The sequence below is a fragment of the Ipomoea nil genome, unplaced genomic scaffold (genome assembly GCF_001879475.1).
Source record: "Ipomoea nil cultivar Tokyo-kokei standard unplaced genomic scaffold, Asagao_1.1 scaffold0188, whole genome shotgun sequence".
NCBI classification, from domain to species: domain Eukaryota; kingdom Viridiplantae; phylum Streptophyta; class Magnoliopsida; order Solanales; family Convolvulaceae; genus Ipomoea; species Ipomoea nil.
Window position 1 is genome coordinate 998,815 of NW_017616616.1, and position 17,717 is coordinate 1,016,531.

The window sequence follows — 17,717 nt, forward strand, 5'->3', positions numbered from 1 at the left end:
ATTGATCCAATAACACCAACATTATTGTCTTCATGTATGCATTTATCGGTCTTGGAGATCGAATTCTTATTTAACAAGATTAAACGCCGTCAAAAGAATACGTCTCGTATTCTGTGATTAAGTCAATCATCACATCAGTAATTACTATGTAATATATGATTCGCCTAAATGCTTAGTTGAGAGGTACCATGTCAACTTCATGAGAGGATCTTTAACATGTTACTTTAATATAAATTGAGAATTTCATCAACGTGTTAAGAACTTAAGATATTCTAATTTTCATTTCATGTATATTATGACTCTGACCAGATTAGAGCCTTTGTGCAACCTATCACATTTATTGTATTTAACTCATTAACCTTGGATTAGATTAAATAACAATTGTCAGATTAAACAGTTTGTTTGTTAATCACAAAGTTCTAAGTTAATTCCTATTAAAACAATCTATTAGACTTCTTGATTTGAGTTGATTAGTTATTGACAACTTAAACAAATTTACCTCATTATAAGATGTTACTGATTAAGATTACAAAATGAACTTCACATAAAAGTCTAAAACACACCTCCAACTCTTCATAAATAAAAAATTAAATAACACTTATTCTACTCAATTCAAATTGTTCATAATTTGAGGAAACATATCTTGATCCCTCTATTTGAATCGTATTATGCTATCATTAATTTATTTATTTAATTTAAAATTTGGTTAATTGTTAACCGAATTAACCGATTTCATCCCTCTTTTACTTGTTGTGCAAACAGCTCCTATAGTCAATCCCTATACAACTCCGTTGCATAGCTTCTCTAGCTAGTTGCATTCCAACAAGTCCAAAAGCTTGAATAAATGTTGTCAGTACATCTCATCCCATTTCTTTATGTACTCTGTCTTTATATACCCTTCGTTAATCATTCTCTTTCAGTTTTCTGTCGGCTCAGAGAGTCAGAGATCATCTCCTCGCATTAATTGGGTGCCCATTATTGAGCTTAGTGCAAGAAAGCCTTATAAATTTTAGTTAGGTAAAGCGGCGAGTGTACACCAGCATGGGTTTATTGTAATGCTTTAAGGTTGCTTTCAAAGATTGAATCTTTTTTTTTTTTAGTGTTTGCAATGTACCAATGTGAGTATCTTGTCTGGTTTCTTGAAATGATTAATGATGGGGGGTTGGTGTTGAGGGTTTGCGTGATTGTTTTGGAGACTTTGACAACACCCGTTATTTTCATTGAAAAGGGTTTTGAACTTTTCCCCCTTTTCCCATCCTATTTGGGGCTGAAATGATCTTTTTTCCTTTGTTGTTGGAAGGGATTTCAGATTTTCAGCTAGGGTTTTTGTTGGGTGGAGGCTAGTGAAGGGCGAAGTCCAGCAATAAGTGGTTAGGGATTGTAAGGCGGAGGGCGGAGGCCGGTGAAGGGCTAAGTCCAGCACTTTGCCTTTCGAAAATGTGGCAGTACAAGGAAATAAAGTTGTGCCTTTTAGACCTAATTGCATGAATTTGTGTAATTCAGGGACATAATTGCATTTTTTTTTTTTGAGTTCGATGACCTAATTGTAGTTTGGTGTGCAGTTCAGTGGCCTATTGACCTTTATTCCTAACTTTTTGGCGTAGTGGTAATCGTTTGATCCTAACAACTGATATCAAAGTAAACTGTGCAGTTAAGGTTGACAGGTGCGGGGAATTGTTGGGCGGAGGCCTAAAGGGCCAAGTCCAGATCCAACACCCTGTCTCTGTACTGTCTCTTGAAAATGTGGCGGTATAAGAAAATAAAGTTGATTTTTGCGCAGTGATAAATGCTTGATCCTAACAGTTTTTATTATGAACTGAAATATGTAAGCAGACCATCCAAATGTTACAAATGTTATCATGTCTGGTTAATCATCTGGTGGGCACTATTAGGGTTCCCAATTTGGGCATCACAAATCTTGCTCCAAGCTAATGTTCTTTAGGCTTCTGCTTGATCTCACAGGACCAGGTGCACTCTTCAGGCATGGTGATCTTTGTGACAGGCTTGTAGGATGTAGAACCCTGCTGGTTATAGTGACCTCACTGTTAATAGAGGAGATAGGAGAGAGCCTATACTTGTATGGGGAATTAATCTCGGAATAGGCGTCGAACTTCGTTGGCCTTAGCCTTGGGGAGCTCAGTGATCTAGCTCTTGCCTTGGCTGATTCAGTGGCTGCCATGTAAGTTGGCACAGCTGGGGATGCCACAGGGCTGTCATCCCCGATAGAGTTGTTAAACGATCTTCTTGGCGCCCGAATTGGAGACATCAAACTTTCTGTCTTGTATTGTTTCAGCATATTTGGCTTTGCTTCTCTTTGATCAAACCTGTCTTTCATTCTTGCACTTGCAGAGAAAACTGTTCCCAGGTTTTCGAGATCTTCTCTTTTGGCTAGTTGGGCATCTACCCATTGTTGTAGCCAATACCTTTGATTTGTATGTGCACTTGTCTGTTCTGACTCTGCAGACCTCTGGAAATGTATATATTTCTTGGTGTTCATAGTGGGATTTGCAGAAATGAGAAATCAGTTTCAACTTTCAAGTGTTTCGACTTTACTTACCCTATGACTTAACCAGTATTCCCTTATGCGTTCTCTCCGGATTGCAGCATCCCTCTTGGTTAAGAACATAGCATTTGCTTCCGCCTTTGACAGAACTCGATTATCCCACCTTTTCTGGCTGTTCAAATCTATCTGCATATTGATGAAACCGCCATTAAAAAGTGTAAAGTTAACAGAAGTTGCAATGCTATGTTTATGATCTTTAGCAATTTTACTTGCCTTTATATCTCTCTCTCTTAGGTCCTGGTACTGATTTTCTTGAAACTCTGTTGTGTTGTTCACTAAGTTGCACCTCTGGGCACAGACCTCTGACTGGATGTTTACAATGGACTGCAGGCGCTTAAGCGTGGCAATAGTTTGGCGACGAACAGCATGGCCCCGAATGATTGCTTGAAGCCTCACTAGTCCTTTCAATGCTCGCAACGCTTTTCTTGCCTGCAAAAATGGCACATTAATCTGAGTGGAAATTAAGCCTAGGAAGCTATGGTTTCTGTATAAACTTGTTAGTCATCTGAATTGTCCTTTCTTGAGCTTTTTCTTTGCCATTCTTGCAGAATTCTGGCTAGCTGGTAATAGTTTGAACTTGGATTCTAAATTCCCTTCAAGTTTTTGTGCTTTTTCCCTTGTTTCTATGCCATTTAAGGCAACTTAAAGTGACTCTTTGTGCTTCAGTAGGTTGAGAAAGTAGCTATGAACAGATACTACATTGTAACAGAGTCAGTTGTACTCAAGAAAAGTGACAAGAAGTGGATGAAAATATGAAATGTGTTCTGAAACAAGAAGAGCAAATGAACAACTTACAAGATAACCGCGAAAAGCTGTCTGAATTTTGATGGAAGCAAGGGTCTGAATCTCTATATCATAGTTACAACAGTGTTTTTGAGCATGGAGGTGAGGATTTTCTGACAGTTCTGAAATCTCTTCTTTATGGTGATGGGCAGGCTGAGAAACATAGCAAGGCTCCCCCCCGGGCACGAAAGGCACAGAATCTGCAGCATTTGTTGCAGCAGAAGCTATAACCATGGTGGCATGGTTTCCCAGTTCTTCCTCTCTGCAGGCTTCATGTTCATCTTTTGGGTGTGGTGGAGCTGAGAACAAGGCCAACCATTTGATTCTCAGCCTCCCAATTGGCCTCTTTCGCTTCGCCTGCCGACAAAACAAGGTACAATGTAAGAATTCAACCTCAAATCTCACTGATCTGTAAGCCAAAACCTTGTACTAGTACTACTATACCTTCTCTAATCTGGCCTCCCTCCCCAGAACAATAAGCCTTTTCAGAACACTGCACCAGCTCTTCTTCTTTGCCATGGCTTTCACTACTACTTAGAAAAACACTGAAAATAAAAGGTGGCACCTGAGAAGAGCAAGGTTAATTGTCTTCATGGACAAGTGTGAAAGTGAGAGAGCTACAAGTTAAGACTGTAGATTAAGACATGGCTTGTGAGAATGAAAGATCAGCCTTTGTGACCAAACCAGTTTTCTAGGACAAACGTTGGTGTTTTTGGTGGACAGTCAAACATCACTGCTCCCTCTATAAGTTTTCATCTTTTTCCCAAACTTCCAAACACTTATGGGTGAAGCAAGAAGAAGAAGAGGAAGAATGGGCATGAAATCTGGGTAAAACTGTGTGCTGAAAAAAAAACTTGAAATGACTACATTCTTATGCTGGGAACGTGGCACTTAGAAACCATGGTAAGTCCCCAAACTTTTCCTTGGGAAACTCTACCCTATCCCTGTCTTATATACCAAGCAATTATAAGGAGTTTACCTAAATCACTCACATTCATGCCTCACAGACTTCATTTATGAGAGGGTCTTGGTAGGTTGACAACTACTGTAAAATTTTGTCAAGTTTCATTAATGGAGTCTAAACTCTAAACACACACACACCCATACACATATTTGTTGAGGTTTGGCTCAATGTTACGCACCGGTGTCGACCAGAGGCCTAAAAGACCAAATACAACATCCTATCTCATGTTGCGCCTGTGCTGTTAGTTATAGTTTTTGGTGTAATGATCAATGTTGTAAAAATCCCGCCTAGACACCGATTAATCGGCGCCTAGGCGCTAGGCGCTGGTCGGCCGCCTAGCGTATCACCATAACTGATGTTTTAGGCGGCTGGCCGGCTAGGTGTCCGACTAGGCCGCCTAGGCCTCTTAGGCACCGACTAGGTCGCCTAGTCGGCCAATTAGCTATTGTTCATTTCTTTTCTAAATGGGTTATTTCACTCAAAACGACATTGTTTTGGGCAAAATAACCTTAAATTTCTCAAACTCCAGATGATTTTTAGATTAATATTTAATATTTTAGTATTAAAAATTAAAGTATTAAATAGTTTATAATTATCAAGTCTTAAAAAATTAAAAAATTTTAAACAAATTTTCAAAAAATAAAAAATAAAAAAAAAATTATACGGGCGCCTAGGCGCTAGGCGCTCCCTGAACGCCCGAGGAGCACCTAGCTATTTTTTCAACCATGGTAATGATAAGTGCTCAATCCCAACACAGGTAGAAATATCGAAACACGCACACACATATTTGTTGAGGTTGGGCTCAATGTTATGCACCGGCGTCAAGTAGAGGCCTGAAATACCAAATCCAGCATCCTATCTCACGTTTACATTCTACTGTTAGTTATAGTTTCTGGCATAACGATAAGTGCTGGATCCGGACACAACCGGAAACATCTAATTGGCTTGGCTTGAATAGTTTCACAACTTTAATCTTTGTGGGATGAGAAAAATTTGCTGTTTAGGCACATGGGATAAGCATGAAGTGTTGAACAATTGTTGGTGGTAGGGCTGGTGTTGTTGTGGGTGGAACATAAGCCTGATGTGAATGATGAGGGGTTATTTGGAGGGCAATGGGGCCAATGCACTCTCATCACTTGCAACCTTTCACCCCTATAATTGACATGCTCGAATGTTTGCAGAAAATCCTGTAACTAGCATTAGTCCAGTGGGGCTTTGGGAATTTTTTTTTTTCTTTTCTTACCAGAAGGTACAATGGGATTCCTGGATAGCAGTAATTAGCACCCATGATTGCAACTCCCTAAATATGGTGTCTTTCTTCTTCACAGATGAAACCAAAGAATAAACCACAGATAATCATTGTTTTTTCTTGGGATTTTTCTGGGATAAGACAACCTAATTAGCACCAAAGTGGGATTAGCATGTGATGGTAAAGTTGATTTAAGATTGTGTCAAATCAAGAAAGGGAAGTACACTTCATATTGATCCCCATGTACACTACATCTTGATTTCATTATCAAATCACAATAGACTAGGAAAGAGCTGAGAAAATGCATCCATACACAGACATTGAGAGTGAGAGATAGAGAGAGAGAGAGAGAGAGAGAAATGATGTATTATTGCAGAAGGTGGGGAAGGTAGTAATGTGGGATGGATGAGGGGAGTGCAGAGAAGGAAACAAAGCAGCATTGAGTGGTAAAGAAGAAGACAGCTGTTGAGGGCCCTTTTGTCTTTCTGCTATCTTTCTCTCTCTCTCTCCTCTCTTTCAATTTTTCAATCCAGACTAATTCTAAGTCTCCAGAACCTAGAGTCACTAAAGAAGATAAAATCATAGTTGGATTGCACATTAATGGTTACCCTCACGTGTGCGGTGGGTTTCAAGCAACACGTGGAACCCATGACCTTTGGTCTGACTCTGATACCAAATTAAAATATGTGCTCCATTTCAACTAAAAGCTTAAGCTAATAGTTGGATTGCACATTAATGGTTATATGCTCAACACACCTTACATCTGATCAATCAAGATCTTCAGTAGGATTCGAAGCTCATATTATAACTGAAACAAGATTTTAGAGTAATTGGTCGAATTTACTGAGCTAGTTCTGCGGGGCCTCTCTTTTAATCATATTGTGCACCAGCTAGCTACTGCTGCTACACTGTGCAGTTTCTACTTGCTGCTGCTGCTTCAACAGCTTTATGCATTCTTAATAATGGCCGCCATACCAAATGAGTAGTAGAAGTTTCATCAATACATTATGCTGCATATGCCTCTTGCCTGCCATATAGTACTCAGTCCACCCTATAAACACCTACCTATTATGAACATCAGAACATGGTCTAGACTAGGCATACTAGTCCTTGAATTCCCACTTTTTTCCAAATAAATTATTATTGTGAAAAATGTGTTGAAATACTGATGATTTGATCGGGTTGGAGTTTAAAATAATTTAAAATATAGTTTGACAAAGTTAGAAAATTTGAGTTATAAAAAAAATTAAAATAAAATCATACTGACTATAGTAGAATTGAATAAAGAATTGCACCTTAATCTCGAGAGTCTTTACTATTTTATTTTTCTCTAAAGTTCTGATAAAAGAGATAAATTATACTTCTTCAGTTCAATTGACATTATTTGACTGAAGTTAATAATATTAAATTTATTATTAGTATATACAATTTATATATTTAGAAACTACATTAAAAATATTATTAAACACGGAAAAAATTAACTTTAAAAATAATTAAAAATAGTAAAAAATGGTTTAATTAATGAATAGTAAGTAAAATATGTAAAATGAGACAGAGATTAAGATGTATCTTTATGGTAAGAGTTTTCAAATTTTAGTTAAAATTGAATTAATTGATCGAATAAAAAAATGTATTAATTAGTCAACGACCAAACATTTCCAGTTGAATTAGTAATTTTTTTAATTTTAAGAACTTCAATTGTTGACTCTTTGTGTTCCAATAGGTTAAGAAAGTATATTTAGACAGATACTACAATATAATAGAGTTAGTAACATTTAAAAAAACTTCGGTTATCAATTAATTCAATTTAAAAAAATCAATTAAATGAATTAATCAAATTATCAAAGTTTACTTTTTTTTTTTTAATTTTATTTTATAATATATATAGTTTTATATACATAATCTAATAATATATATATATATATATATATATATATATATATATATGTGTATTTTTGAAAACTTGTATTATAGATTTATAGGTGTTAGAATTTGATGACTTGTATTATTGATTGATCATGTGTAATTTCTTATTATTATTTTGAAACCCTAAACCTAGGCTAATCCCCAAATCAAAGTCAAAATCCCTGATTTCCTTTTCCCGTTTTCCTCTCTCCTGATCCCGGACAATGTGCGGAACTGCGGACAGCGGTGGAGCCGTGGAGTGACGACGCGAACCAGCTGAGCTGAGGTAGGTCTTTTCCTCTTCTGCTTTCTTTTCTCTGTGCGTGTTGTTGTAGTTCTTCTACTGTATTTTGCATATTGCGACTCGCGATCTGCGGCTGCGGGCTCCGGCGGTGTGATTTTAATATGTGCCGGTGTGTATTCCGATGTTGCTGTGTTCATTGTGTTTTGACGAAATTAATGCTGCCATGCAATTTTGTTAATCTGCTATATGAAATTTGTTTGTGTTGTTTTGTTGTCGTTTGTTTTCGTGTCTCAATATCATTAGTGATAGATAAACTCAAAGGAAATTCAAGATTTTGGAATGAGAATATGGAACCAAAGAAAGTCTGAGATGATGTAAATGGTACTCATATGCAGTTTAGGATTAAGAAAATGTTCTAAACTTCTAGATCATATGTCAGGTGTTTGTCTTTTTTATTTATAACGTCTATAGCTCAGTGAATTCCAGCTCTTGATTGCATAGCTTTCTTAGTCACTTTTGACTATAGAGCTCTTGGGGTATATAGAGGAATATATTGTGAAATACTGAGACTGCTGGAAATTGGAAAATAAAGTATTCTTTTACAGGAGAAGTTATGCCATTCAATCAATACTTGAGCTATTTGTGGAGTAGTTTTTTACATGTTTGTATTAATTTGTATTAGACTTTAATTTATGATATATTGATATTATATAGGATGACATGCAACAATATAATTGAATATGTTCATGAACAAGTTAATGAACATGTTACAACTCCATCATTCTCTTCAAGTCAACCAATAGAAAGTAACAATCTCTTACTGAACAAGTAATCACTGTTGAACAGGAGGAGATTATGTTGAAGCCTTGATCGATCTTGGTGTCATTTTAGACATTGTTATGATGTATTGGTTGGTTTTGATTTTAGACATTGTATTTAACTTGTGTTGTAAGATTTTTATATTTTGGACTTTATGGATTTGTTGTTATTGATTGGTTTTCATGTGAAGTATTGGACTAGTTATCATGTTGACATGTTATTTAATATGTTTTATTGTTGATTTGTCTTAAAGCTTATTGGCTTTGAAGCCTTTTTAATGGCCTACATATTAATAGAGTTTAGGGTTTTTATTAAGGAGCGGGCAAACTGGTAGACAGTAGTGGGTGATTAAGATATTTTACTTCAAATTTTTCTTGTTTTTCTTAGGTGGTGGGATTTAGTGAGAAGGTTTTCTTGATAACAATTCCTTTGTGGGTGACTTTGTTGAATAGATCTGGCAATAATAGCCATGACTACGGAAGAGACATCAAAGAACAATAAACGACCTCAAGTGGTGAAGATGGACAGAGCATTCAAATTGGTAAATGATTCTTGGTTGTCCCTAATGTTGTCAAGTGATGTTTACTATGTTTATTGCCTCTATCTATTTGTATTTGTATAAGAAAAATCTTACATTGGATTTTAAGTTGTTGATTGGCAGACTAATGTGTATAAACCAACTCAACTACTCTGACCATTTTTTTAAGGGAAAAATGCAATTTTAGTCCCTCAATTGTTCCTTGCTAGCAGTTTTAGTCCCTACTTTTTACCGTTGCAATGTACACCCCTAACTCTTCAAAAAAGTTACAGTTTTAACCTCTAGAGCAACAAAAGTATTAAACTCTATTAAAATTTTACTTAGTACATGTGTATTTTAGTACTTTTAATGTTTCTTCTTTAATTATAATCTTGTTTAGTCTCGATATTTCATTTGTAAAATAAAAAAAAACATGATTTTAACATGGTCATATAGGGAAAATAGGGACGATGTGTGGCTGTGCCACAATTGAAAATGAAAATTTAGGGAAGAATGTTGTCAAATCTCTATTTTCCAGATGAAATACCAAAACTGACAATGTTATAAAGAACAAATATAATAAAATTCTAAAATATCCATGTACGAAGTAAAATTTTAATAGAGTTCAATAGTTTTGTTGCTTAGGGGTTAAAAAACAACTTTTTTGAAGAGTTTGGGGTGTACATTGCCATGGTAAAAAAGTTAGGAACTAAAATCGTCAGCAATCAACCATTTAGGGACTAAGATTGCATTTTTCCCTTTATTTAAAAACTCGTGTGCCTCATGAAAAACACTAATTGTTTTACCTTCTGCTTGGTTGAACTGATCATTTGCAGGCAGAACAATGGGTTAATAATATGGGTAAATCATCAGATGATGATAAACCAAATGGAGCCATTCTAGAGAGTCGGCCTCCTAGGTTAGTATCTTCTGAAATGCTGTAGCTTTGTTCAAATCACGTCACCTAAATGTCGAGTTTTCTTACTCTTTCATGTTGTAGGCTTGGAATTGGTGCAATAGTTCCTCGTGAATCTAAACACGTACGTTCAAATGATCCCTTAGAAAGAAAATTGCGCGCTACATTGAATGCTAAAGAAAGGAAAGCTGAAAGGAGGGCCGACGAACGTGCAATATCTGCCAATGACAAAAGGGTTGATGAAGACAGTGACGACGAGGAATCTGAAAGCAAAACCAAAGCATTTTCCAAGAAGAGACCTGCAGTTCTCCCCTCTCCTCTTAATCCTAAGAAGAAACAGAAGTAGAACATAAACAGAGCAGGTGCATGACATTGTTTAGAAGTCATTGTATCCTATATGCTTGCTGGGCTCTTATGTAGGGACTTGGACTTGGGAACAATATTGTTTAGGTTATAGCCCAGTAAACATATGTAGTAGATTAGTACCTCCCAAATCACAAGTACTTAGCCTGCTTTCTTCAATGAAGAGGCCCATCTTTGATGGAAACCTTATTATAATCACTGTTTAAAACCAAAGCCCAGTATATGATTTCTGACTGGAAGGCATGAAAGCAGGGCAAATTGTATTACAATTGGATTATTGATAAATGTTCATTTTTAATATATTGAAATTCATCTTTAATTTATTAAAGGTTTATTTGTAGTTAAAAATGATATATTTTTTTAAAAAAACAAATAAACATTGAATATACTAAAGTTTTGGTCTTACCTTATCTAGATAAAGTATAAAATTGGGTTTGTCTTATATTATTGTGGATATTAGTATAATCAGAATTAGAGTTTGAGTTTATGCCTAAAATGGACAGATCTTTTATGTGCATCGATATTTGATTTTATTTATTGAATTATTGAATCATTTTAATTTATATCTTCCAAATGTTTTATTAGAATAGATTATAGAGTGTGAGGGCTATTCCGCTATTGGAATTAGAGATTCAACTTTTTAGAAAAAGGATTTAAGTTCAGGTTCAGAAGAATGGAAGATAAGCCCAAAAAAAGAAGAAAAAGAAAAACCTTTTATCATACATAGGATGATAAAGGTATGTTTGACTGTCCTAGGAATTTCCAAGACCATAATCTGGAATCTTGAGGAATCCCCCCCAAATCTAGCCAGTAGCCAGCAGAAAACGCAAGATACCAACCAGCAACACAGCACCATTGAGTTCCACGTGGCACTCCATCCTGGAAATACCTTAACAGGCGCCACGTGTATGCCACTTGCAAAACGTGTAGCCACCACCACAGATATGTGTCATTGCACAGGTCCACTTGAGCAAATCTGGTCAGAGGTTTGAAGGGATCACTTTTTGTTGTTAATTCCTTAAAAAAAAAACATCACAATCGCCTATGTTTCCACCCCTTCTTCTGCTGCAATTGTTTTGTGGTCTTTAATGGTGCTGTTGAAAGTTGTTTGGTCATACATAACTCAAAGGCATCAGAAGTACGTATCAATCACCAAAGTTTTTTTAGTTTAATTAAACTCATTATAATATATACTAAATTAAACTTCATATTCGGCCATAAAATTCATATAATTGGGTAAGGCATCAAAGAAATCAATGTCATATGCTCTACCTTTAAGTTTGATATGATTAAAGTTTATATAAAGGTGTTCTAAGAATCAAACTTAAAATAGTTTGACACAAATAATAATAGTGATCTGATCCACATATATATGATTATAAGACTAGAAAAAGCAAGACTTTACAGATTGTTAATAACCATATAAGAGTTTCCATAACAGTTACAGAATATAAGATATTCTTTAACAAAAAAGTGAACATTTTATAATATCGCAAGTTATAACGCTATATATTTTACAAAGTTATATTTCAATTGTGCTTTACCATTTATACTTTCCTTATGTATCTCTAGCAAAAAAATAAAAATAAAAAGCACAACTTTATGAATTAAGCACACGATGTCGTCAAAATTTTCAAAAGAAAATTTCTCTTGTCAATTTTTTTTTTTTTTTTTAACTTAATTTTGTATCATCCGATGTGATTATTATCATTTATATTGAATTATAATTGACTTCATCAAGAATTAACAAGATAAAAACACGTTAAATTTGATAAAAAGAATCATGCTATATAACCCCTATTAGAATTACTAGCTCCCTATCCCTGATGAGTCATTACTTTATCAATTTTTTTTTAGTGTTTAACTATCGCGTGAATTTTTTATTAATTCATAATATGATGATTAATTTTTATATAAGTAATAATAAAAAAAAAACAATACCAACTACCACTACTGAAAATTATGAAATTTCCGACCACCTAAAAGTGATCTTAAATCAATTCGAAAGCAAAAAGTGATCTGAAATAGTAACAAAGATTTTTCTGAATACCAAAAGTGGTCGGAACAAGACTTTCGACTTAGTTTAAGTTTACTTTCAGATGGTTGGAAATTTCATAATTTTCAACAGTGTACTATGTAACATGGTACACTTGAGATATATAAAAATTGATGCATGCATGCATATAACATTGGTCTTATTGTACTATGACAAGAAATGCAAAAGCATATATAATTGGGTTGGGTTGGACCGCCATATATAGATGTACAAGAAGACCACTTTCAATCTCTAGAAAATATCGAAAGGGATCACTCCAAAAAGCATCACATTAAGATAACACACCAAATCTTGACCAAATTTTTGGCTTGCTTGACCATCCAAATGATCTTTTAAACTCTTAACCTTTCTTTCTTGTTTCTTGTACTCACCATCTACTTAGCTTCCTTCCACAAGATAATAATAAGGTTTTTTTAGTCAAATTTTTTGTTGCCAAGTAAGAGAGAGGAGTAAAAGGTAAAAAAAAGTCTTAAAAAAAAAGATATTATTTATATACCCAACGAGAGCGTACAATACATGCACCCATTGAGAGCGGTTGGTGTGCGAAATACGCACCAACAGAGCTGTTTTCTATTGATTCTCTGTGCTTCAGTAGATTGAAAAAGTAGTTATGAACAGATACTGCAATGTAATAGAGTTAATAGTATTAATGAAAAAAAAACCTTTTCTTTGTGGTTTCTTGTACTCGCCATCTACTTAGCTTGCTTCCACAAGATAATAATTGAATTTAAAATAATAATTTCCACGTTTCGAAATTCACTATGCCACGTGTTGATTGGCCAAGTGTGTTTGACCGGATTGAATATAAGGTTTGCATGCGTAGGTACCACATGCATTGTCTTTGAGAACAACATGAACCATTGTGGTGGACATCCTCGCTTTCACCAATGAACTTTGGGTGCATACACAAATCTAGATTATCTAGGTTTTCGATTTTTCATTCGTCCTTCTTTTGACTTAATTCCAATAGGTTTAAAGTGGTGATGAAAATGAGGACAAGAAAAGAGAAAGTCATTTCCCTTTCAACATATATGCACACATTCAAGAAGATTATATTTTACAATTTTATAATATTTAGTGTTTTGTAAAATTGTATTGTCCTTATATATATCTTTGGTCAAACATGATATGTGTACAACTTTGTAAAGCATTCTATATTGTAAAATTTCTCTGAGAATGTATTATTTTTAGTCTTAACGTGTGTCACTTTTAGTCTTAAAAAGTGACACATTTTTAACAATTAAGGAACAAATTTTATTTATTTTTGAATTGAGAGTTAAAAGTGAAAACTCTCAAATAATCAAAAGAACAAAAGTGAAATTATAACACTCTAGAAAATGATTTTGCCTTGAATATTTTCTTGAATTATTTGATTTGAAATTTTTTATGTTTTCAACGGTTTAAAATTTAACCAAATGAAATATATATATATATATATATATATATATATATATATATATATATATATATATATATAAAATATTTAATGCAAACATTTTAATTAATTAAACACATGTATGTAGCTTAATTTTAGTATGAAAACAATAGAGCATGAAGTATATTATTAGTATCGATGACTTCTGGTTTAAAAGGAAAAAACCTGATTAATATATTCCTTTTAAGGGGTTTGGATTTAAATATCATGAACCAAGTAGCATGTATAATATATATTTAATTTTGTGGTGCAAATGGACTAGATCTTCAGTAACTACTAATACCCTATTTAGAATTTTGAGTTAAGTATGAGACAAAATAGCTAAAACTCTACATATTTAATCTACTGTTCGAGAAGCAACATAACACGATATTAACTATGACTGGAGATCTGCACTGCATCCGCTTATGCTATTACGTGGTTAGACTATTTTTAGATTACATTTCTTCGATACGAGTTTGAAAAAATATTGATGGAGTATATTATTGGTAGCACCCATTTGATATATTATTATGTGTCAAATCTAGGCTTGGACCACAAATCCACAATTTAATCATAGTGTGAATGTGTTCCTTCTCTTCTGTCATTTTAGTGGCATCTCATTTGGTGATTTGGTCCAAGCTACGTGATTTATTGGATACGTATCTTATAAGTAGCATGTGTAAATATTGCAATAATATTTTTGACCAATTTTACTTTCCTTTAATAAGAAGTCTATTAATATGTTCGTTACATATATTTCCAAATCCTAGGTCACGACCGATTTGTTGCCCTGATAAGGATTTCTATCGCTGGTCTCCATCCGCTTCTCTCGCAATAATCTTCAAGCAAAATAATACGTTTGAGAGTTTAATAATACAGTTTAGTATGTATCATCGAGTTTATTAATGATTAAAGTTTTAGTAAAAAAAATTAGGTCAACCTTTAACCGCTGATTTATCAAGATGAATGAATCAAATCAGTCTCCACATTTAACATACAAGTATGTTCTCACTAAACCTAACCCATATATCTATATATAGGTGGGCAAACATTCGTGTGGGACTTCCGTGAGACGGGTCGAGTCAAGATAAAATGTAATACTTATACTGAAAAATATAATATTAATAAGGAATAAAATATTTATTACTTTTATGAGAAAGTATATTACATTTGACGAAAAATGTATTGCTTTTACATTTTGATTTAAAACTATTGCATTTTTTTCTAAAAGTATTATATTTTTCCATATAAGTAACAAATACTTGCCAACATTACTTATACGGGAAAATGTAATACGGAGTACTTTTGATGAAAAATGTAAAATTTTTTACATCAAAATTAAATATAAACGTATTACATTTGTCCTCAAAAGTATTATAATTTCCCTTATAAGTAACAAACACTTTATTCCTAATTAGTATTACATTTTTTTTCAGTATAAGTATTACATTTTCATATTGGCGCGACCCTCTCACAAATAAGGATCCTTGAGGCAGTCTCACACAAGTATGACCATATAGGAGAGGGTTAAGATAAAATTATACTCAATAACATGTACACCCTATGATATAGGCAAATGTGCAATTGACAAACGAATGCATTTTGTAATTTTGCTTGATACAATTTTACATTCACACTTTTTGTAGAAAGATATGTTCTCATCTAAATCGACTCTTATATATAGATTAAATTTAAGAAGGTGGAGGTACTATAGACTTTCCTGGAAATCAAAACTTTTAAGTATGGGGTGTTTGACGATTAGCATCCTATTTTTCATATTCATTGCATTTACCGCACTATATTCATGCATGCATCTTCTTTTTTCTTTATTTGGATATTAACTAAATAAAAAATAAAAATATGCAATATTGAAGGAATATATTATAAGAAGGTTTGGTTGGAATATGTTCGAAAATGGACATGACACTAAGATTCTGTAGGCGCCTAATATTCGTGGCATGCAGTTGATGAACATCGTATCGTATCGTATCGTATCGAACAACGTAAGCCAATTTTAGTGAACTAAGTAAACCTAATTAAACACTATAAAGGAATTCAAGAATCGTATTTGATTAGTGGGACCTAATTAGGTTTGGGTTTGGTTTCATTGTTATCAAGATTGCCAGTGTGGATATATATAAGGGCATACTTCTACGAGAACAACCCTCGTACAAAAATTAAGAACCAATTAGAGTCGGGTATTTTCGTATTTAGAAAGATTTAATAGATCATAAGTAATTAAAGAAAAATGTGATGATATTTTTGTGAATTAATAATTTAAACTTTAAAGTATATTTAGCAACACTATATATAGTGTAATTTAGCAAAACTATAGAATGTATCTATTGATATTTGATAAATCTTGAAAACGGTAATAAGGTGTAGGGAATTTAATAATTTGAAATAATTACTAGAGTTTTAGTCACGGTAAAAATGTAATTAATTCAAAGCGTGTAGTGTCACATACATTGTCCTTAAAATCAATTTGTTTCCTCCTGAAATCCTTCACTATCAAGCCCTTTTAAGTGCATAGACGAACTTTGTAATAATTACAAAAATTTTGTTGCGTGTTTTTCCTCTTTTTCTTTCCTTTCTAATCATTATTTCTACTAAATTGATGATTAGTATTTGTGCACATTTTTCACGGGAAATTGATCTTGTTGTTAATTATGTAAGTCAAACTATATATATGTGTGTGTGTGTGTGTGGCCTTAAGATTTGGAAGGATATTATTGGAGTTAAGTTTGAGATGTTGAATTAGAAAGTGACTAGCTGTAGGTTGGTGCCACTAAAATTATGAAGTATATAGGGAGATATATAAGACCCTTAATTAGGCATAGTAGAAGAGAAGTACCTTTTATGCATGCAACTTAAAGCATCTTCAATAGGGCAAAGTTTTTGAAGAGTTTTTGTGGGTGTAACCTAGGAAAAAAAAATTTGAGAGGGAAGGAAAATAAAAAAGGAAAAACAAAATTTGAAATGCAAAAAAAAAAAAAAAAAAAAAAAAAGATTGCATGTTAGCAACTACATGCGCCTGACTGTGCACCTCAGTGCTGTTCACGCTCAGAACAACGCAACACTGCTTCTTTGTTTTGGTGGGCTCACTTCAATGACCAAAAATTAGTGTCTTGCAGAATGTTCTGGTTTCTTCTATCTCATCTCCATCTCTCCTCCATATAAGCATTGCTTCCTCAAAACTCACACCAAAAATCATTATTGTGCGTGGTTGTCCTTAGTATATATTATTATAATATGCAATACAATTTGTCTTAATTAATTGATTATCATATATTTTTTTTTTAATGATTTCTGTCTAGATATCAATATGAATCATTCTAGATAGTTTTCAACTTCACGTTCGATATTTAATTTGAGGGTTCATATTTTTGAGTTCCCACTTAAGGAGGATTAGAGTATTAGACCACCTTTGCATGCGAACTGTAAATGTTTAAATTGAATGACATCTTGGCCCTGTTTGGTAAGTGGCTGATAGCTGTTAGCTGATTGTGTTAATTAGAGAGTATAATTAGTTGATAACATTAGTTGGTGTAGAAAAGTGTTTGATAAATTAGTTGTTAGCTGATAGATGCATGTTTGGTATAATTTCTTTTCTGAAAAAGCTAATTGAAAAAGTTATTTGGAGTAGCTTTTTGAATTTTAGCATTTTGAAATTGCAAAAAGCTAATTAACCAACCACTTATATTGATATTTTACTTAAATCAAACAATTAATAGTGATTAAATAAGTCAAAATTAGCCTATAGGCCAATATTTTACCAAACAAGACCATTGTCTTCAAATTCAATATTTAAAGTTTCATATTTTTGAATCCCCACTTATATATGGAGGAATAGACCCCTTTGGCATGTAGACCGTAAATTGGCTAGCATCTTTTCTTAATTAACGTTCAATATTTGAGACT

At 33.7% G+C, this 17,717-nt stretch overlaps 2 protein-coding genes and 1 long non-coding RNA gene across 7 annotated transcripts; 2 read left to right on the forward strand and 1 right to left on the reverse strand.

The window, feature by feature from the left end:
- Positions 1-1,755: 1,755 nt before the first annotated feature.
- On the reverse strand, positions 1,756-3,999 carry LOC109180730 (protein IQ-DOMAIN 14). The gene is made up of 5 exons (XM_019330441.1): positions 3,791-3,999; positions 3,359-3,703; positions 2,777-2,992; positions 2,558-2,689; positions 1,756-2,467 (listed from the first exon to the last, which is right to left on the reverse strand). Exons 1-5 carry the CDS (start codon positions 3,863-3,865, stop codon positions 1,910-1,912), a joined length of 1,326 nt encoding a protein of 441 aa, XP_019185986.1. The 5' UTR covers positions 3,866-3,999; the 3' UTR covers positions 1,756-1,909.
- Positions 2,631-3,908, forward strand: LOC109180757. 3 transcript variants are annotated; one of them, XR_002054109.1, is made up of 4 exons: positions 2,631-2,720; positions 2,894-3,401; positions 3,499-3,726; positions 3,818-3,895. It is a non-coding gene; the product is annotated as an uncharacterized LOC109180757 (long non-coding RNA). The 3 variants fall into 3 exon arrangements; XR_002054110.1 differs by lacking the exon at positions 2,631-2,720 and adding an exon at positions 2,733-2,803 and having other exon boundaries at positions 3,499-3,719; positions 3,818-3,908; XR_002054108.1 differs by lacking the exon at positions 2,631-2,720 and adding an exon at positions 2,733-2,803.
- A 3,612-nt stretch (positions 4,000-7,611) lies between the features above and the next one.
- On the forward strand, positions 7,612-10,597 carry LOC109180737 (uncharacterized protein PB1E7.01c-like). Of its 3 annotated transcripts, none has more exons than XM_019330455.1 (4): positions 7,612-7,750; positions 8,980-9,068; positions 9,881-9,963; positions 10,045-10,597. In XM_019330455.1, exons 2-4 carry the CDS (start codon positions 8,997-8,999, stop codon positions 10,304-10,306), a joined length of 417 nt encoding a protein of 138 aa, XP_019186000.1. In that variant the 5' UTR covers positions 7,612-7,750; positions 8,980-8,996; the 3' UTR covers positions 10,307-10,597. The 3 variants fall into 3 exon arrangements, with proteins under 3 accessions (XP_019186000.1, XP_019185993.1, XP_019186006.1); XM_019330448.1 differs by having other exon boundaries at positions 7,613-7,750; positions 8,915-9,068; XM_019330461.1 differs by lacking the exon at positions 7,612-7,750 and adding an exon at positions 8,406-8,857.
- The last annotated feature ends 7,120 nt before the right edge of the window (positions 10,598-17,717 follow it).